Source organism: Colletotrichum godetiae (assembly GCF_030913485.1).
Source record: "Colletotrichum godetiae strain CBS 193.32 chromosome Unknown BDP55scaffold_114, whole genome shotgun sequence".
NCBI lineage: Eukaryota > Fungi > Ascomycota > Sordariomycetes > Glomerellales > Glomerellaceae > Colletotrichum > Colletotrichum godetiae.
The window spans coordinates 41,594-56,014 of record NW_026851362.1 but is presented as its reverse complement, the minus strand read 5'-3'; the positions used below and the strand labels follow the sequence as shown (position 1 = coordinate 56,014).

The window sequence follows — 14,421 nt, the reverse complement described above, 5'->3', positions numbered from 1 at the left end:
AGAAGTTTATTATTTTTATTAAGATTAAGTATACTTTTGAGAAAGCCTAGATTAAACTCTATAAAAAGTTTAACGATTAATGCCTAATCCTCTAATACCTTTACGTAATATACCTACTTTTAAAAGTATAGTAGGCCCGTTATTCTATCTGAAAATACTAGAACTTTAGTATTTATATTACTACGTACTCGTAAAAGCGAGAAGTCGCTGCTAGTGCCGCCGAATTCGGTGGGAAGTGCCGCCGTTCTATGCGGCACAAGCAGTGAGAGCGAACCGGGCGAGGGGAGGACACTGGCAGGTATTAAATACTTCGTCCCGCTGCCTCCAACGCCCGCAACCTAGTCATGGCAGTGCGCCCCACCCTGCTATCTTTTGTCCAAGCGCCTTCTACCTCCTTCCCTTCTACCCTGCCCGTCGGTTATGCCAACACTTGCTTGTTCTTGCCAACTCCCTCGCTTTCTGGCATCCGTTGGAGCGATTTCTGGCTGCTCAGGCTGTTCAGGTTCTGCTTGACGCAATGGCGCCGCCCACCATAAAGAGCGGCGTCGTGCCTGCCTTCTTTTGTCGTCTTCTCTCGCCTCAGTACACGCTCACGACCTCTCTTCTACCGCCGCGACGAGCGACCATCTCGCAACCATGTCCCAGCCGGTGCTCGCCGATTGTCGCCCTCGACATACAAAAGCAACCGTTGACTTTTTGAAGCGGTTTACCGACCAAGAAACACAACGTCGGATCGCGAACCAGCCGAAGCCGTTCTCGGCTCAGGAGCACGCCGACCTACGCAAGCAGCTAAAGAACGTCAACTTCATCAAGCCGAGATATGCAGACGAAACCGAGATCAATATCGCGGTCGTATGCAGGAAATGGAAACGGTTCGCTGCGAGAATCTCAGGCTTGTTTCCTTATTGACTGACCTCTATAACAATAGTTACTGTCAAGAGCAGAACCTCGGTGAATGGCAAGCGGCCTTGAAAAATGTAACTCGCGTGACAATGATGAGCTTCTTTCTCCGGATCAGCGAGTGGTCGATAGGGAAAATCAAGTCCTGGGGTACGACGCAGGTCTATATCCGGCAGTTTCAGCAGCTATACACCACCGTCGCCGGTCGCTACATGGATAGGAATGACGCGAAAGAGCTGTACAAGGTATTTACCAATTGCGGCAGTCGACAGATTCTACAATGATGCTAATACGGACTGGGCTAGTTCCACCACACGATCCTGATCCCTCGCTTCGGATACCGGGCACCGAACATCAACGGGAAGCCAGTCCTCGGAGCTGATAACCTCCTGGCTATCTTGACATTCAACATTGCGTACGATACCGGTATCTTCCCGTCAGAACGGCAGCGCACTCAGCTGGCTGGTTGCTATCAGCTCCTCTGCTACACTGGTGCGCGGCCTGCCGAGATCGTGCATGCCGAAAGGAAAAGACCCAAAGACGGATGCACGGACGAGATTTTCAAGATCCAAGGCGTCAAGTCCCTTGATCTTGAGTGTGGCAAAGACACAGAGAACGTGGACTATGATGACCAACCATCACAAGACAAAGACTCCCTTCTCCTCGACAGACTGTTGATACAGGAAACAGCTGGGCGGGGGCGTCCGAAAGCCTTGTGCTATGAGGACATACTTATGATGATTGTTCGCCATCCGGTGACGGGACGAGCCGTACCGGCAATGGCTGTTAAGTTCATCCACCACAAAGGAGCTGACAACAAGCCAAGGCCGTGAGTATGCGTAGCACCGCGGCTCCAATCCCTTTCGGAGCTTTTAATGCTGACTATGGACAGGACTGTCTTTTTCTTTACCCCTGCAAGAAGGTTCATCTTCTGTGCCGTCAGCACCATCATCGCCTTAGCGCTCCACGACCAGGCTTTCGACGCAGCAAGCCTGACAGATGCAACCCAGGTACTAAGAGCAGAGGTCAGGGGTCCAGTCCAGTCTACGGCTTTACGGTGGAAGCAGTCAATGCTCAAGGTTCCGATCTTTCGAAAGCTCAACGGCAGTGCGTTGGTCGTCGACGAGGCCATGAGCTATTCCAAATTACGAGACGACATGGGCCGACAGAGCCTCGATGCAGGTTTCGAGAAGGCCTGGACGCCACGGTTCGCCCGAAGAGGAGCGGCGAATGCAGCAAATGGTAGGTCAAAGTGAGCAGTATTCGCCGAGGACTACAAATACTAAGGCCTGCAGGGAATGCGTCTGATGCTGTGCGCGACCAGATGATGCGCCACGATCCCAAGTTTGCCACGTTCCAAGGTGCGTATCTCAACGAGAACGTCGAATTCGACCTCCAGAATACTTTTCTAGAAGAGGAACCCGAGGAGCAGATGTACAAGGTGTTCGCGCACGTCAGCCTCACGCGCGATCCCCGGGCAACGAGAGACATGGTTCCCAAGGAGGTCTGGGATAACTTGCCTCCCGATCCGGAAATCCTGGAGCTGGAGCAACGGCGACAGAAGTTGAAGGGTGGTCAATACCGAGTGCAGGGTGAAGAGAACGAAGCCAAAATCCGCAGGCTAACCGAGGAGATACGCACAAAGCGGGATCAACGCGACAAGAGTGTCGTAAAAGAGTATCGCGAATATCATTTTTACAACCGGCCAACATGGGATATTGAGAGGCAAGCGAACGGCGAAGAAGACGAGGAGTATACTGAACCGGTCATCAACCTCCAGATTCCCGAGCGCACCAGACTGGCCCACATCCTCTGCCACCAACCAGCCGACTGCTCTCACGACAAACTCATGGAGCTTTGGGTTGAGGCTATCGATCTGATGGTGACACTTTGTGACAAGAGAGAGACGGTCAGACGAGACCGCATCCGCACCCATCCTCAACCCAAGCCACCCATCGAAGACACTCCTCGACCCAAGCCCTTTCCACTACTCCTTGATCCGAATCAGTGTCCTGATTGTGTGGGGGATTGCAGGCTTTCACTAGAAGAACGGACGTTCAAGTACTGCCGGCCAACGGTCAGAAATGATCACTTTGACGACCAGCATCTGGTAGAACGAGAGCGTGCCGTCCAACGTGGCGGTCCCATTCGGTGCAACCATCCTCAATGCCAGGATGACCCAAATTTCGCGACACTGGATGCGTTCAGACGGCATGTACAGACCTCCCATGGCGTGTCGCTGAGGACATCAGGCCAGGTCATGCAAAGACGATCAAAGAAGGTAGAGCGTAGACGGATGGCTAAAATGACAGGAGGGCAGGCTTAAATTAGATCACACAGAGTATGTAGTGTTGACGCATGGATATATATACTGAATTGCCCCTTACACATCTGTTCCGTGTCTTCAACGCGATACGATGCTAATTCGTGATCCTAATGTCTGATCCACGTTGAAGGGGCACCAAGGACAGAGCCCCTTTGACAGCAGCACAACAAGCGCCGATTGAGCTGGAGCTATCCGCTGGCGGGCCGCACGCTGGTCGTGTTCAATTTACTAGTAACAGGCGAGAAGCTTTTTGATAGCTCGGGTGGACGCTTTGGCTACGCTGCAGACGGATGTTTGGGATAATGTTACTGGTAGGTGGCACGGATACGGAACACGATGTCCCGTCTGCGGACCCCCGAAGCGCCCAGGCCGGCCATGCTACTATTGGAAGGTTCCACATCCGGGTGCCCTACCAGTAACCCATGCCGAAGCATCCCGTCCATGGGGACCTCGAAGCGGGTGGGCGCTTCTGCGGTCCGGGGCTTTGGTGACTCGGGGTTTGTCACATCCGGACGCCTTGCTAGTGACCTACGCTGAAGCTCGCCGAGACAGAACGCTACCACATCTGGTCCCGTGATAATTACATCAATTGTCATTGTACGTACTTGGTAGCTGAATTCAGACTAGAACACCTGTAGCTTCAACAAACCAGTTGCAGTATTGAGAAAATTGGAAGTGGTCACCGTTCTGGCTATGAAGGCACGTAGCGAGCTTTAGTCGCCCGCTCTTTACAGACTTGCCCGGTGCCGTTTAGCGGACGAACTGACTGGCGGTGGTGTGCGAGATGCGGTCATCTCGCTGGAAACCACGGTTCGTTGGTCTGAAGTTCACGCGAAGCGATACGCCCTCTATGGTGATTGGGCGAACAGCTTTTTGCCATCTCGGCACCTTGGCTCTTGTCTATTCTTAGGAGTAAAGGTTTATGCGCTCCTGCTTCTACCCACAGCATTCCCACAGTGATTAGGAGTTGTTCTAGTACGTGCTCTCGTTGTCCCGTGACGTCCATCCGTCAGAACAGGGCCGATCTGATTGCGAGAGTCGACACTCAAACTCAGGCCAGGTTCGGGAAGCGAAATGACTTCAAATCGGACTTAAGACGGCAACTGACCAATGGAAGATCAAATCCTTGTGAAGTACTTTAGCATACAAAGGTATAGATGCCATCACGAATCGACACTCTGCCCACTTCTCATCGTTAAGCTCAACAAAATCGAGAGCCAGAGATACCACAGCGTAGTGACAGTGAATTCCGGCAAGTCGCTGGTCGTGCGAGATGACGAATGGGGAATGCTGGCAATTGAATTACTCGCACTCGACAAGCAGAAAGAGCCCGACGGTGGACTGCGTGGCAAGTGCTGCGCTCTAGACGTTCTCATGGTTCGCAGTGGAGAGGCTCTGGGGCAAAGGCACAATGATGTCCCGCAGGACCCATTGCGAATACACTTGCTTGGGCACAGTTCCGCGCCCGCACATCAGCTTAGGCACCGTCCTGCGTACGTATGTACTTGGGCGGTATTCTGCCTACTCAAATCGGCTACTCACCTCGGTTACTGTCCTGGACCACTGGTGCCGCCCGAAGGTAAGGGACAGGTTTAGTCAGCTTACCGTGTCTCCATCACGTGACTTTGTGTTTGCGGCGCAATTGTTGTCGGAGCGACCTGGATCAAACGTGACGAAATACATCCAGACAATTCAGGTTGTCGAGACTCAAGGGTTGGTTTCATTGGTTGCTTTGTTCCTGTCACACATATGCCGAGTTGCAATGGAAGATGAAATCGCAAAACTACGAGAACAGCTTCAGGAAGAGCAGCGCCGACGAGAGGAAGAACAACGCCGACGAGAGGAGGCTGAAGAACTCACGAAGGCGTCACAACCACAGACACTTCGAAAGTATCTAGCATCTTGTCACTCACTCAGCCTCGCCATTCAGGTGGTGACCGACCGTACCTTGACTACGCAAGGTGATACGACGAACCCGACCGGCCGAATTTTCCCTCGACGAATCGTTCCATGGGATGACTTCGCGGCGAGTCAAGAGGAGATATGGGATCAACTCTCGAATTCCCGCTCATTCGCTTCGAGACCTGTGTTCCCATCGCCACATCAATTGGACTACGTCATGTCTCTGATCAGCCCGATCAGCAGCGAGACTGGTCTCCGGAACTTTCAGCGCGATACTGTCGAGAACGCGGTTCAGAAGCTCGTCGGTGAGGCGTATAGCAACACGCGACTCCGAAGTGATATCGGCTTACAAGGGACCGTGACTTTCGAGAGTCACACCAATCTCGGACAGACAGACGAAGCCCTTTCTGAAGCTCTCGATCATATGTCTATCGAAAGGGATGACCCCGATGCCGCGGCAACAGCCTCGAGACTACCGAGCCGCAAGCCCCGACGCAGAGCTAGAGGCAAGGGCAACCGGGCAGATCAGTTCTGCATTTACCGCACCTCCGACGGCCGAAACATCCCGGCCGTGGCGATCGAGTACAAGGCACCGCATAAGTTGCGACGCGACGAGGTCGTCACCGGTCTGGAGTCGGAGATTAGACCGGAACGCGACGTAATAAATAAGGACGGCGAGGGGTTTGCGTTTGCATCGAGATCGCTCGTTGCCGCTGTTGTGACCCAGCTCTTCTCGTACATGATCGGCAAAGGCATCCAGTATGGATATGTGTGCACAGGAGAGGCATTCGTCTTCCTACACATTCCGAATGATCCTACCATCGTATACTATTCTGTGCGTGTGCCGAACCTGGACGTTCTTGATGATGACGACGAGAACAGGCTCCATGGCACAGCTGTTGCGCAGGTCTTTGCCTTTATTCTTCAGGCTCTGCGCGCCGAACCGCCTCCAATGTCATGGCACGATACTGCCGCGGATCTCGACACCTGGGCTGTAGAGTACGACGACGTGCTAAGAAACATTCCCGAAACAGTACGTAAGGGCAAGGAAGCGCGCGCCTCTCCGTACAAGCCCCAACGCTGGCGAGGGTTCAAGCGCTCGCCGATTGGGACACGGTCTCGGTGCAAGCGATTCGACAGCAACGCGAAGCAGCGAGAAGATAGCGGTGACGATGAAGAAGGGATTCCTCCTTCACCCACGCCGACAAGATCGATTCTCGGTGGCGAAAAGGTTCTCACGAAGTCGAGTGCGGGCTCGGCCGGTAGACAGATACAGGAAAACCGCCATTATAGCCAAGGGAAGCAGATGAACATAAAGGATCGTCAGTTCTGTACGCCGCAATGTCTGCTCGGATTAGCGAACGGCTGGCCCCCGGATGAATGCTGCCCAAATTTCCAGGATCACGGACATCAGCACTTAAACCGACTGGATTTCCTCCGACTCATTCGTACTCAACTAGCCGAAGACCGTGGTTGTGATTCTGACATCATACCACTTCACCTGTCCGGCTCCATCGGCACACTCTTTAAGGTCAGGATGTCCTCCCATGGCTACACTCTTGTCGCCAAAGGCGTTGAGACACTCGACCTGGCCCGACTTCGCCGTGAGAACAAGATGTACGATAAACTCCGCTTGATTCAGGGAAAATATGTTCCCGTTTGCTTGGGGCGGACTGATTTAACCCTGCCGTTGTACTACGACAGTGGCGTATACAAGCATGTCTTGTTTCTCAGTTGGGCCGGAAAACCTCTGTTTGACTCTACCAATCAAGCAACCAACGCAGATATTGACGCAGTTACCCGGGCGTATAAGAACCTACATCAATTAGGTGTTCTTCATGGCGACGCAAAATTACGCAATGTCTTACGCAATGAAAGTATAGCAGGTCAAAGTATTGTGGTGGTGGACTTTGAGCGGGCGCAATTCAGTCGCCGCTTACCTCTCGGTTTGCTCAGTTCGGACCGTCAAAACAAGAAGAGGAAGCGGGGGATATTGGGGAAATCAACTGCATCAGACAGCCAAGGGTGCGAAAGATTTGCGAAAGAGCTAGACTCCGTGGTGTGTCACATGTTGAGATATGTGGACGCCAGACAGCGGGAGATAGCCGTCAATGTGGCCAGGAAGGTGTAAGATTTTTTGCTTGAGGATTCCAAAGAACCGTTCTAGGTTCTTGTTAGCTTCCATGTCTGTGAATGCCGGGAATGGTAATGAGAAGACAGCTCACGAAGCGTCTAATCTTGGCAAACCGTTGCAAATGCAACCCTCTCACCGGCTGCAAACATGCACATGCAAACGCAACTACCTCATTCTACCAGGGGGTTGCACTTGCATTGGTGTGTTGGTTGATATACAATCAGCCAATAGCCTTTGTCCTATTGTATTCGGCGTTATCATGCGAACGCCATAGAGATTCCGGGCAGGCTCTCCACCGGTACCGGCATCGATACCGGGGAGGTTCCCAATCCTCGAACCATATTCTGCGACTTGAAGACGGGATTCAACTGGCCGGCCATGTGGCTTTTCTGCCTCAAAGGTCCGAAGGATTTGCGGAGATTGCGGCAGTTTGCATTGAGGAGCAGCCAAACCATCAAGGACTTATCATACGACTTGCTCGTAACGAGCTACAGCGAACAGAGGAAGTCGAAAGTATACGGGGTCTACTTCGGGTTCTGGAGGACTGCGCAAGTGAAGGAATGTTGGCTGTTCTGCGTGAGGTTCGACAGTAGCTAAGTAATCAAGGCCTCAAAAGAAGCACTGTACAAGATCGACTCTCCGATGAAGCACTAGCAATCAGTGAGAATCGGATTCTGCAGAGATGGATGCCGTCCTAATACCCTGCACCATCTCACTGGAGCGTGAAGCATAGACAGAAGAGGACATCGCTACGTAGCAATCCCTGGGCTATCCAGTCCCGTCTACCCTCACGGCCTTCAACCCCTGAGGCCTACATGATATGCAACGCGCATGTAAGAGTTCTCTCGGAAATCCGCCAAAGCGGTCATCGCAATCATTTCGCATTGTCCGAACGTGCACTACCAGGGACGGGAAAAGGGCTCTGTCAACTTTGACGGGCACTCAATTTTCCCCGCTCCAAATTGATTCTGCCACTCCCAAAGCAGTTCGACCCCACTTATGTTTCTGCCGTCCTCGCGGATCTGATTCCCCATTCAGCGTTTCTGCCATACCCAGTCTGATTCTGCTATCTGCATGGGTTACTACACCTATCAGCGAGCTTCGATGCATTCTGCCGCCCCGGTTTTATTCTGCCAGCTCGAACTCTGCTTCTGCTGTTCCTTCTTAGGATTCTGCCGCCCCGGTTTTATTCTGCCAGCTCGAACTCTGCTTCTGCCGTTCCTTCTTAGGATTCTGCCGCGTGTTTCTGCCGGCCGTCTAGATCTATCCGCCTTCCCAATTCCGGATTCTGCCCCCCTGACATTGATTTTCTGCCGCTCCCAGCCGTGCTTTTCTGCCCGCCCGCCTTCCAACCGTTTGAGGAGACGTTTCTCTGTTTAGATCGTTTGTCATATATCCGTGATCCTCATTTCGACCGATTCGGCCAAACGCAGGCTCTGTTCTTCTTCACAACATTGTCTCAGTGGCTCATTGGGCTCCATTCGCGTCCCTCATGCCAATTGACTACTATGGTATCAGGCCAAAGTAAAAACCCCTGTCAAGTATCTGTGGCGCATTTGGTCGATTATCTAAGCAGAGGTACTCCGACCTGAACAAGGTGGGCTTCAGCCAGTCGAGTTGCCCAGGCCAGTGGGTCACTGCCCGCAAATGCATGGCCAGGAGTTCAACTTACACATACAACCATCGTAAGTCCCAGACGGAGCCCTCTGCTAATTCCGTCATGATCACGACAACGGACCACATCTAGCATGAAGTCTACTTGGCCTTGGACTGAACATCTGTGTCAAGGCACGATGTAGCGTTTACGGTGCTTTGCTTACTGATCACTGGTGTCTCAATTTGCTCGTGTCTACTCCACCCGCATCTGCGTATGGAGTATACCGACCTTGACAAATGCTTTTTCATGTACCGTGATGAGGCTTTGGCGAGAACGCATCTACCGAACGACGATAGAACCTAAAGGCATCTGAATTAGGGACTAGATACCAATAGAGCGGAAGGACGTGCTCTTCCAAGGCGCTTTGCATGCTTAAGCCTGCTTTACCCAGCATTAAAATCCATTAGAAATGACGCTGGTGGCATACCGTACGTTCGCCCCTCAATGTGCTGCAGGGTGCCGCAGGGGGCCGGCCCCACGGGCCCCAGTTTCAAAGCCAGATGACGCTAGCAATCTGAGTACCGACTCTTGGCATCCAAAGCAGCAACGCCTAAATCTGGGCGGCGACCGTTCGTTTCACGCTGCCATCCTCAGATCTTTCACATACGACGTCCATCCTCACCACACCTGGTTCACAACTCTAGCTGCATCGTTATTGCGCACGGTGTACTTTTCACCCAGCAGACCACAGTCTTTTCTGCCCACAGATCCGGGTTACCATCAGATGGATAAGAACGAACACCCACGGAAAGGAGAGGCGGGGAAATACCACCCGGGTCCCACTTGCCCCGGGCGTGACGCGTGGATGTGGGAGACCGTGATGGACAGCCGGGTGATTCACTGTGTCAAGCATCCTGTGGAGCCATCGGACTCCATGGTATCCAGCGCAACAGGTTACGAGCTGGTTTGTAGCTATAATTGGAAAGCTAGCCAGGATCTGAAGATTCATATACCCGATGAGCCTTAAGTACCTAGGGACAATACTACATAATTAACTATCAATAGGCTTTATAGCGATCTTGCGGGAGGTTTCCTTACCAATCACGGTACCTCAAGCCTAGGCTACGCACTCGATAAATAACAATACGGCATATATTCCTAAATACTCTTTTAAACCGCTATTTCGCATTACAGTATTAATAAACCCGTTATTCCGCTTTAACAAAGTTAACATCTTAATAAATTAAAATAATCTTAAAAAGCTTCTTAATTTCTATTAAAGGTAGCGACAAAATAGCTTTCAAATCAATCTATACCTTATTTACCACATACTAATTATCAAGCATTATAAAAAGACCGTTAATAAGCGAATCAACGGTTTACAGAATTCTAAGTAGGGCAGGAATTTCGAGCATACCCTTACTTAATACCCGCCTAGGCTAAAAGACAGTATAGTATATCACTAGGCTCTTTAATACTAGCTAAAAGATCTTACGTATGTCGTGCGTTTTGAGGTAGATGCATACTACTAGCGAAAGGTCGAGGAGGGCGGTACTTTACAATCGTTGGCATGCGCAATGAGTCGATTACAGACCGATAATAGCCAAGGAAGAAATGCTTCTGCCAGCCAACAACTAACATAAAAAGTACCGATGGCCCAAGCAAATACTACAGAAATCAAGATAGCAGCCAGGCGCAAAAGCTCGGGGACATACATACCGCAACTTTAGTTCGGCAGAACGCCCTAACTTATCCTCAGACAGCACACAAACAGAACCTTTAAAAAACTAAATATCACCAACATAGCAGCTCAGTTCGCAAGTTAGGAGGAAACACACCAACTCGACCTTCACAAATTAGCTGCGGTCTTAGTACAACTATACAAGGCTATCTAAGAGAACTAAGGCAAGTTTTGCATTACGATCTATGAGAAAGCCATAAAGACGTCAAATATTAAAGTGTACCCTTCATATGTTGCGAAAGAGGCTGTTCCGGAAAAGCTAAAGGGCGAGCTCTGGAGTTGACAGGGAGCGCTTTGAAACACAGCGGTTCACTTGCACCTTCAGGAATTTAAAGCCATCTACCTGCATTCTAAGAAGTGATGTCGAGCCTTGCCAGTACTCGCCCAAAGCTTCACGCTTGTATTCCGGCTGTCTGCGGGAGGGGGCGTTTCGTACCGTAAAGTTGTGCTGGGTTGCTCATGCTATGGGGATGGCGGCACTCATGCCTCTCACCTGGTACGCCGAGAGCAATCAAACTAGAGGCCAAGTATTGAGCAGCTGCCGTACGAAAGTCGGCATGCTTGACGTAGGCTTCCACCTCTGCAGAAGGCTCCGCTAAATGAAAGGAAAGCGTCTCGGACTCGCGCCAGTCAAGCCTCACAAACACGATCGCCTCACCCGTCGTCAATAGACCGTGCTCAAGCAAGCCTTCGATCATTAGTGACAGGTCTGCGTGTGATGGCGGCTGCGGTGAGCCTCTCCTCGTGATACTGAAACCGCGCGTCTGGGTCAATTGATGTTGATATTGTCTTCCGGTCTACCACTTCCTCGTGTGTATTCATCGAGCACAGGTGCTGCGCAGGAAGTTGACGCAGTGATTTATACTCGGGAATATAGAGCATCGACGAGCTGCTCGAGTCGTCATCGTCTTCGGTTCGGCAGACGCAGATCTAACGGTCCGTAACTGTTGGAGATTGACTTGCTATTGTGCGTTGTGGAGGGAGGTGTCGATGGGATTCGCGTTCGACGACCTCCGCCGCTGCGTCGCTGAGCGCATGCGGGTGGTTCTCATAGAAAAGTCCGTTGACTAAATCGAACGCACTTTGGACTTATTTTGCCTTCTTGAGCTCATCCATGATTAACGGGGCCCTCGACGCTATATTTCAGAAAGCACTCGACGGCCTTCTCGTCAGTGGTCTTACGCTTCGCGATCCTGCTTTCTCGGCCGGACAGGAACGATGTGCTCTGGAAACAGCGTCGGTCGGCAAGGGAGTGTAGTAGGGGGTGCCGAAGGCGATGCTCTGTTGGTGCGAAGTCGAGCTATAGGCGGAGATTGGTGGGGCACAACCTGTTTCGCGGAATTGTGATGGAGCCCTTGGAGGTCGGTCTACGGTCTGTTTCGACGGTGAGTTTGACAGAAGCCAGGGAATGACAGGCAGGTATGTATTCGTTGAGTGAAGTAGGCTGGGTTTGTTGCTCTGCCGCCACGGCGCGTTCTTGTTCTCCGTCAGCACGTTCTTCTGCAGAAACTTGGCCAACTCCTCGGCATTTCTTGTACGGCTCATGATGTCTTTGATTGATGTGGTTGGTAAGGTGTGCATTCAGTCTCTCGAAGGGTGGACAGTGGTAGTAAAGTGTTTAGGCCAGCCTGTAGCGCAGAACGGATCTTGCTGTGTCGCTGAGCAATCCCCAGCATCCTTGTCAGCTGGTGATCCCCGTCGTCGATGGCGTCCTTTCCACGAACTAAACCCCCAAAAAGAGGCGTCGTTGCACCGTAACTCACGTGCGCTCTGTACATACATTGCGTGCAGAGATAAAGCTGTTTACGCACGAGTACGGTGGGCGATAGGGGGCACTGTTGCAAAACCCCCTTGCCATTTCGTTTTGGGCTTAGATCATGTTACTCTTAGTCATCCGGTACATGGAAACGCAATGTTTGATGTACTGCGGGCTAGCAGCGGGATCGCACGGGATGGATTGCAATTTCCATGTCATACACCTCAGCTGTGAAATGATGGGTTAGGTAGGTGCTATTACCACATGAATGCTAGCCATCAAATGATCAGAGCACGCCCCTAACAGTATAGACCACAACTAAGTCTCCCCTTCTTTGTTTTTTCTCTCCCACACAACAGTACAAATAAACACTTCATCATAGTGTTCTCGAGAGATATGGTCCGAATCATCAGCGCACGGTGAGGCGTGGCTTGGTGAGTGGCCTGCCGCAGTAAAACGCTACGGATCCGCAGCGAATTCGCAACGCCGCAATCAAGACGGGTGGCCTGTTGACTTAATCCGCCACGGGCAAGCCTACAGCGAAGATCACCGTATGTTCAGGAGATCAACTTTCGAACTCAGGACTGTTGACCTGCCATCCGACAGAAGAAAAACAAGTCGGAAAAAACTCCGCCTCGTGACTCACCACGCAATTTCCCGTGCCAGAAATACTTCACACGCGCCACCAAGGCCCCCGGCCATGAGTATGCCTCTCAAAATACAATGTAGACTCTGTCTGGCCATGCGCGAAGGTTGTCACGATGGTTTTAATGGCGAAAACACGGGTGCTGCATGCCGGGACTGCGCAAAGACCGGCCACGCATGCCTATCCAAAGCCCAGCACTCGTGGCAGAATCCGGGCTTTCAGCCCGGATCCACTGATCGGGTCTAGCCTGTCACATCTCCTACTATGTCACCTCCAGTGGCCTCTCCGGCTTCTTTCGGTGAAATTGCTGAGCAGAGCCTTGAGGAGAGAAGAACGATAGCTTTGGAAATCATCTCCTTGGCTGTTCGGCTCTGCGCGGTAAGTCTGGACAGTTTAGCAATGCGAATGGACACTGTCCGAGCAAAGGACCACGTCAAAGTATTGGGGGTGACGATGGACACGAAACTTCGTTTCGAAAAGCACATCGCAGACGCGACGACAAAAGGGCTGGAGGCCGTGCTGGGACTCAGGCGGCTCAAAGGCCTGTCACCGGCGACGGCCAGGCAGCTTTTCGTCGCGGCCGTAGCACCGACGATGGACTACGCGTCGAACGTCTGGAGATACAGATGTCGAGCAGCGCAGATGAAGGTGATCGACCAAGTGCAGAGGATTGGCGCCCAAGCGATCGTGGGAACCTTCAACACAGTGGCCACGGCGGTCGCTGAAGCGGAGGCAAGCATACAATCGGCGCAAGAGAGATACGACAGAAAATCAACGACGTTCTGGGTGCGGATGCGAAGCCTTCCCAAGCCCCATCCGCTTCGACGTCTGCGGGCGGTGGCCTTAAGACGATTTCCATCACCCTTCCAGTTGATGGTGACGGCCTCGTGTACGTTCGGTCAGAGAACGGAGCAGAACCCGTACGTAGCAGAGCTAGCGGCACTGACTGTAGCGGTCAAGTCTCTTACTGAAAGACTCAAGTACCGGGCTATCCACGTATTTACCCGCACCAAAGCGGCAGTGTCGGTGATGCGCAGCCCGCGGCAGGAATCAGGCCAACGAGAGATTCGAAAACTATACGACTGCATGCAAGCTCTGCAGAGACGAGGCAACAGAGTCACTGTCTTCTGGCTTCCGTCAGCGATAGATTCAGACTTGGCGCAAGCGGCCAAAGTAATAGCAATGGAAAGTACCAAAGCGAAGGACACCACAGAAACGACCGGCCGAGCCTACTCGACGGCACTCAGGATCGCTTTACAGAGCGTGCGACGGAGTACGGAGCTTTGCCGGACAACGTAGGAGCACATTCGAAGAAGATCGACATAGCTTTGCCGGAAAACCACATACGCAAGCTGTATGACGACCTGACCTGGAAAGAAGCCAGCATTCTAGCGCAACTACGCACCGGAATGGCAAGAC

The 14,421-nt window shown here is 52.0% G+C and overlaps 7 protein-coding genes across 7 annotated transcripts; 6 read left to right on the top strand and 1 right to left on the bottom strand.

Moving 5' to 3' along the window:
• Window positions 1-255: 255 nt before the first annotated feature.
• BDP55DRAFT_687623 (uncharacterized protein) lies at window positions 256-1,224 on the top strand (the record flags this gene model as incomplete). Its single annotated transcript, XM_060576588.1, has 4 exons — window positions 256-468; window positions 539-872; window positions 929-1,138; window positions 1,173-1,224. Exons 1-4 carry the CDS (start codon window positions 345-347, stop codon window positions 1,222-1,224), a joined length of 720 nt encoding a protein of 239 aa, XP_060421668.1. The 5' UTR covers window positions 256-344.
• Window positions 1,225-1,572: 348 nt separating this feature from the next.
• BDP55DRAFT_687614 (uncharacterized protein) lies at window positions 1,573-3,407 on the top strand. The gene is made up of 3 exons (XM_060576587.1): window positions 1,573-1,729; window positions 1,793-2,142; window positions 2,196-3,407. The coding sequence occupies exons 1-3, from the start codon at window positions 1,635-1,637 to the stop codon at window positions 3,224-3,226; spliced, it is 1,476 nt and encodes a 491-aa protein (XP_060421667.1). The 5' UTR covers window positions 1,573-1,634; the 3' UTR covers window positions 3,227-3,407.
• A 1,581-nt stretch (window positions 3,408-4,988) lies between these two features.
• BDP55DRAFT_568421 (uncharacterized protein) lies at window positions 4,989-7,259 on the top strand (the record flags this gene model as incomplete). Its single annotated transcript, XM_060570683.1, has 1 exon — window positions 4,989-7,259. The coding sequence occupies one exon, from the start codon at window positions 4,989-4,991 to the stop codon at window positions 7,257-7,259; it is 2,271 nt and encodes a 756-aa protein (XP_060421666.1).
• On the top strand, window positions 7,167-7,968 carry BDP55DRAFT_55737 (uncharacterized protein). The gene has a single exon (XM_060569689.1). It carries the CDS (start codon window positions 7,322-7,324, stop codon window positions 7,853-7,855), a length of 534 nt encoding a protein of 177 aa, XP_060421665.1. The 5' UTR covers window positions 7,167-7,321; the 3' UTR covers window positions 7,856-7,968.
• Window positions 7,969-9,712: 1,744 nt separating this feature from the next.
• On the top strand, window positions 9,713-9,874 carry BDP55DRAFT_518031 (uncharacterized protein; the record flags this gene model as incomplete). Its single annotated transcript, XM_060567755.1, has 1 exon — window positions 9,713-9,874. A coding segment is annotated over one exon (162 nt), but the record flags the coding sequence as incomplete, so codon positions are not given.
• Window positions 9,875-10,784: 910 nt separating this feature from the next.
• BDP55DRAFT_55711 (uncharacterized protein) lies at window positions 10,785-11,521 on the bottom strand. Its single transcript, XM_060569662.1, has one exon. The coding sequence runs from the start codon at window positions 11,296-11,298 to the stop codon at window positions 10,993-10,995; it is 306 nt and encodes a 101-aa protein (XP_060421663.1). The 5' UTR covers window positions 11,299-11,521; the 3' UTR covers window positions 10,785-10,992.
• Window positions 11,522-12,578: 1,057 nt separating this feature from the next.
• On the top strand, window positions 12,579-13,614 carry BDP55DRAFT_687603 (uncharacterized protein). Its single transcript, XM_060576586.1, has 2 exons — window positions 12,579-12,603; window positions 12,668-13,614. The coding sequence occupies exon 2, from the start codon at window positions 12,910-12,912 to the stop codon at window positions 13,246-13,248; it is 339 nt and encodes a 112-aa protein (XP_060421662.1). The 5' UTR covers window positions 12,579-12,603; window positions 12,668-12,909; the 3' UTR covers window positions 13,249-13,614.
• The last annotated feature ends 807 nt before the right edge of the window (window positions 13,615-14,421 follow it).

Coding starts and splice junctions, on each gene's coding strand:
- BDP55DRAFT_55711 (XM_060569662.1), bottom strand. CDS start 11,298: ATGATCGAAGGCTTGCTTGAGCACGGTCTATTGACGACGGGTGAGGCG.
- BDP55DRAFT_687614 (XM_060576587.1), top strand. CDS start 1,635: ATGATGATTGTTCGCCATCCGGTGACGGGACGAGCCGTACCGGCAATG. Junction 1,730..1,792: donor GCTGACAACAAGCCAAGGCC/GTGAGTATGCGT, acceptor GACTATGGACAG/GACTGTCTTTTTCTTTACCC. Junction 2,143..2,195: donor AGCGGCGAATGCAGCAAATG/GTAGGTCAAAGT, acceptor TAAGGCCTGCAG/GGAATGCGTCTGATGCTGTG.
- BDP55DRAFT_55737 (XM_060569689.1), top strand. CDS start 7,322: ATGCCGGGAATGGTAATGAGAAGACAGCTCACGAAGCGTCTAATCTTG.
- BDP55DRAFT_687603 (XM_060576586.1), top strand. CDS start 12,910: ATGTTCAGGAGATCAACTTTCGAACTCAGGACTGTTGACCTGCCATCC.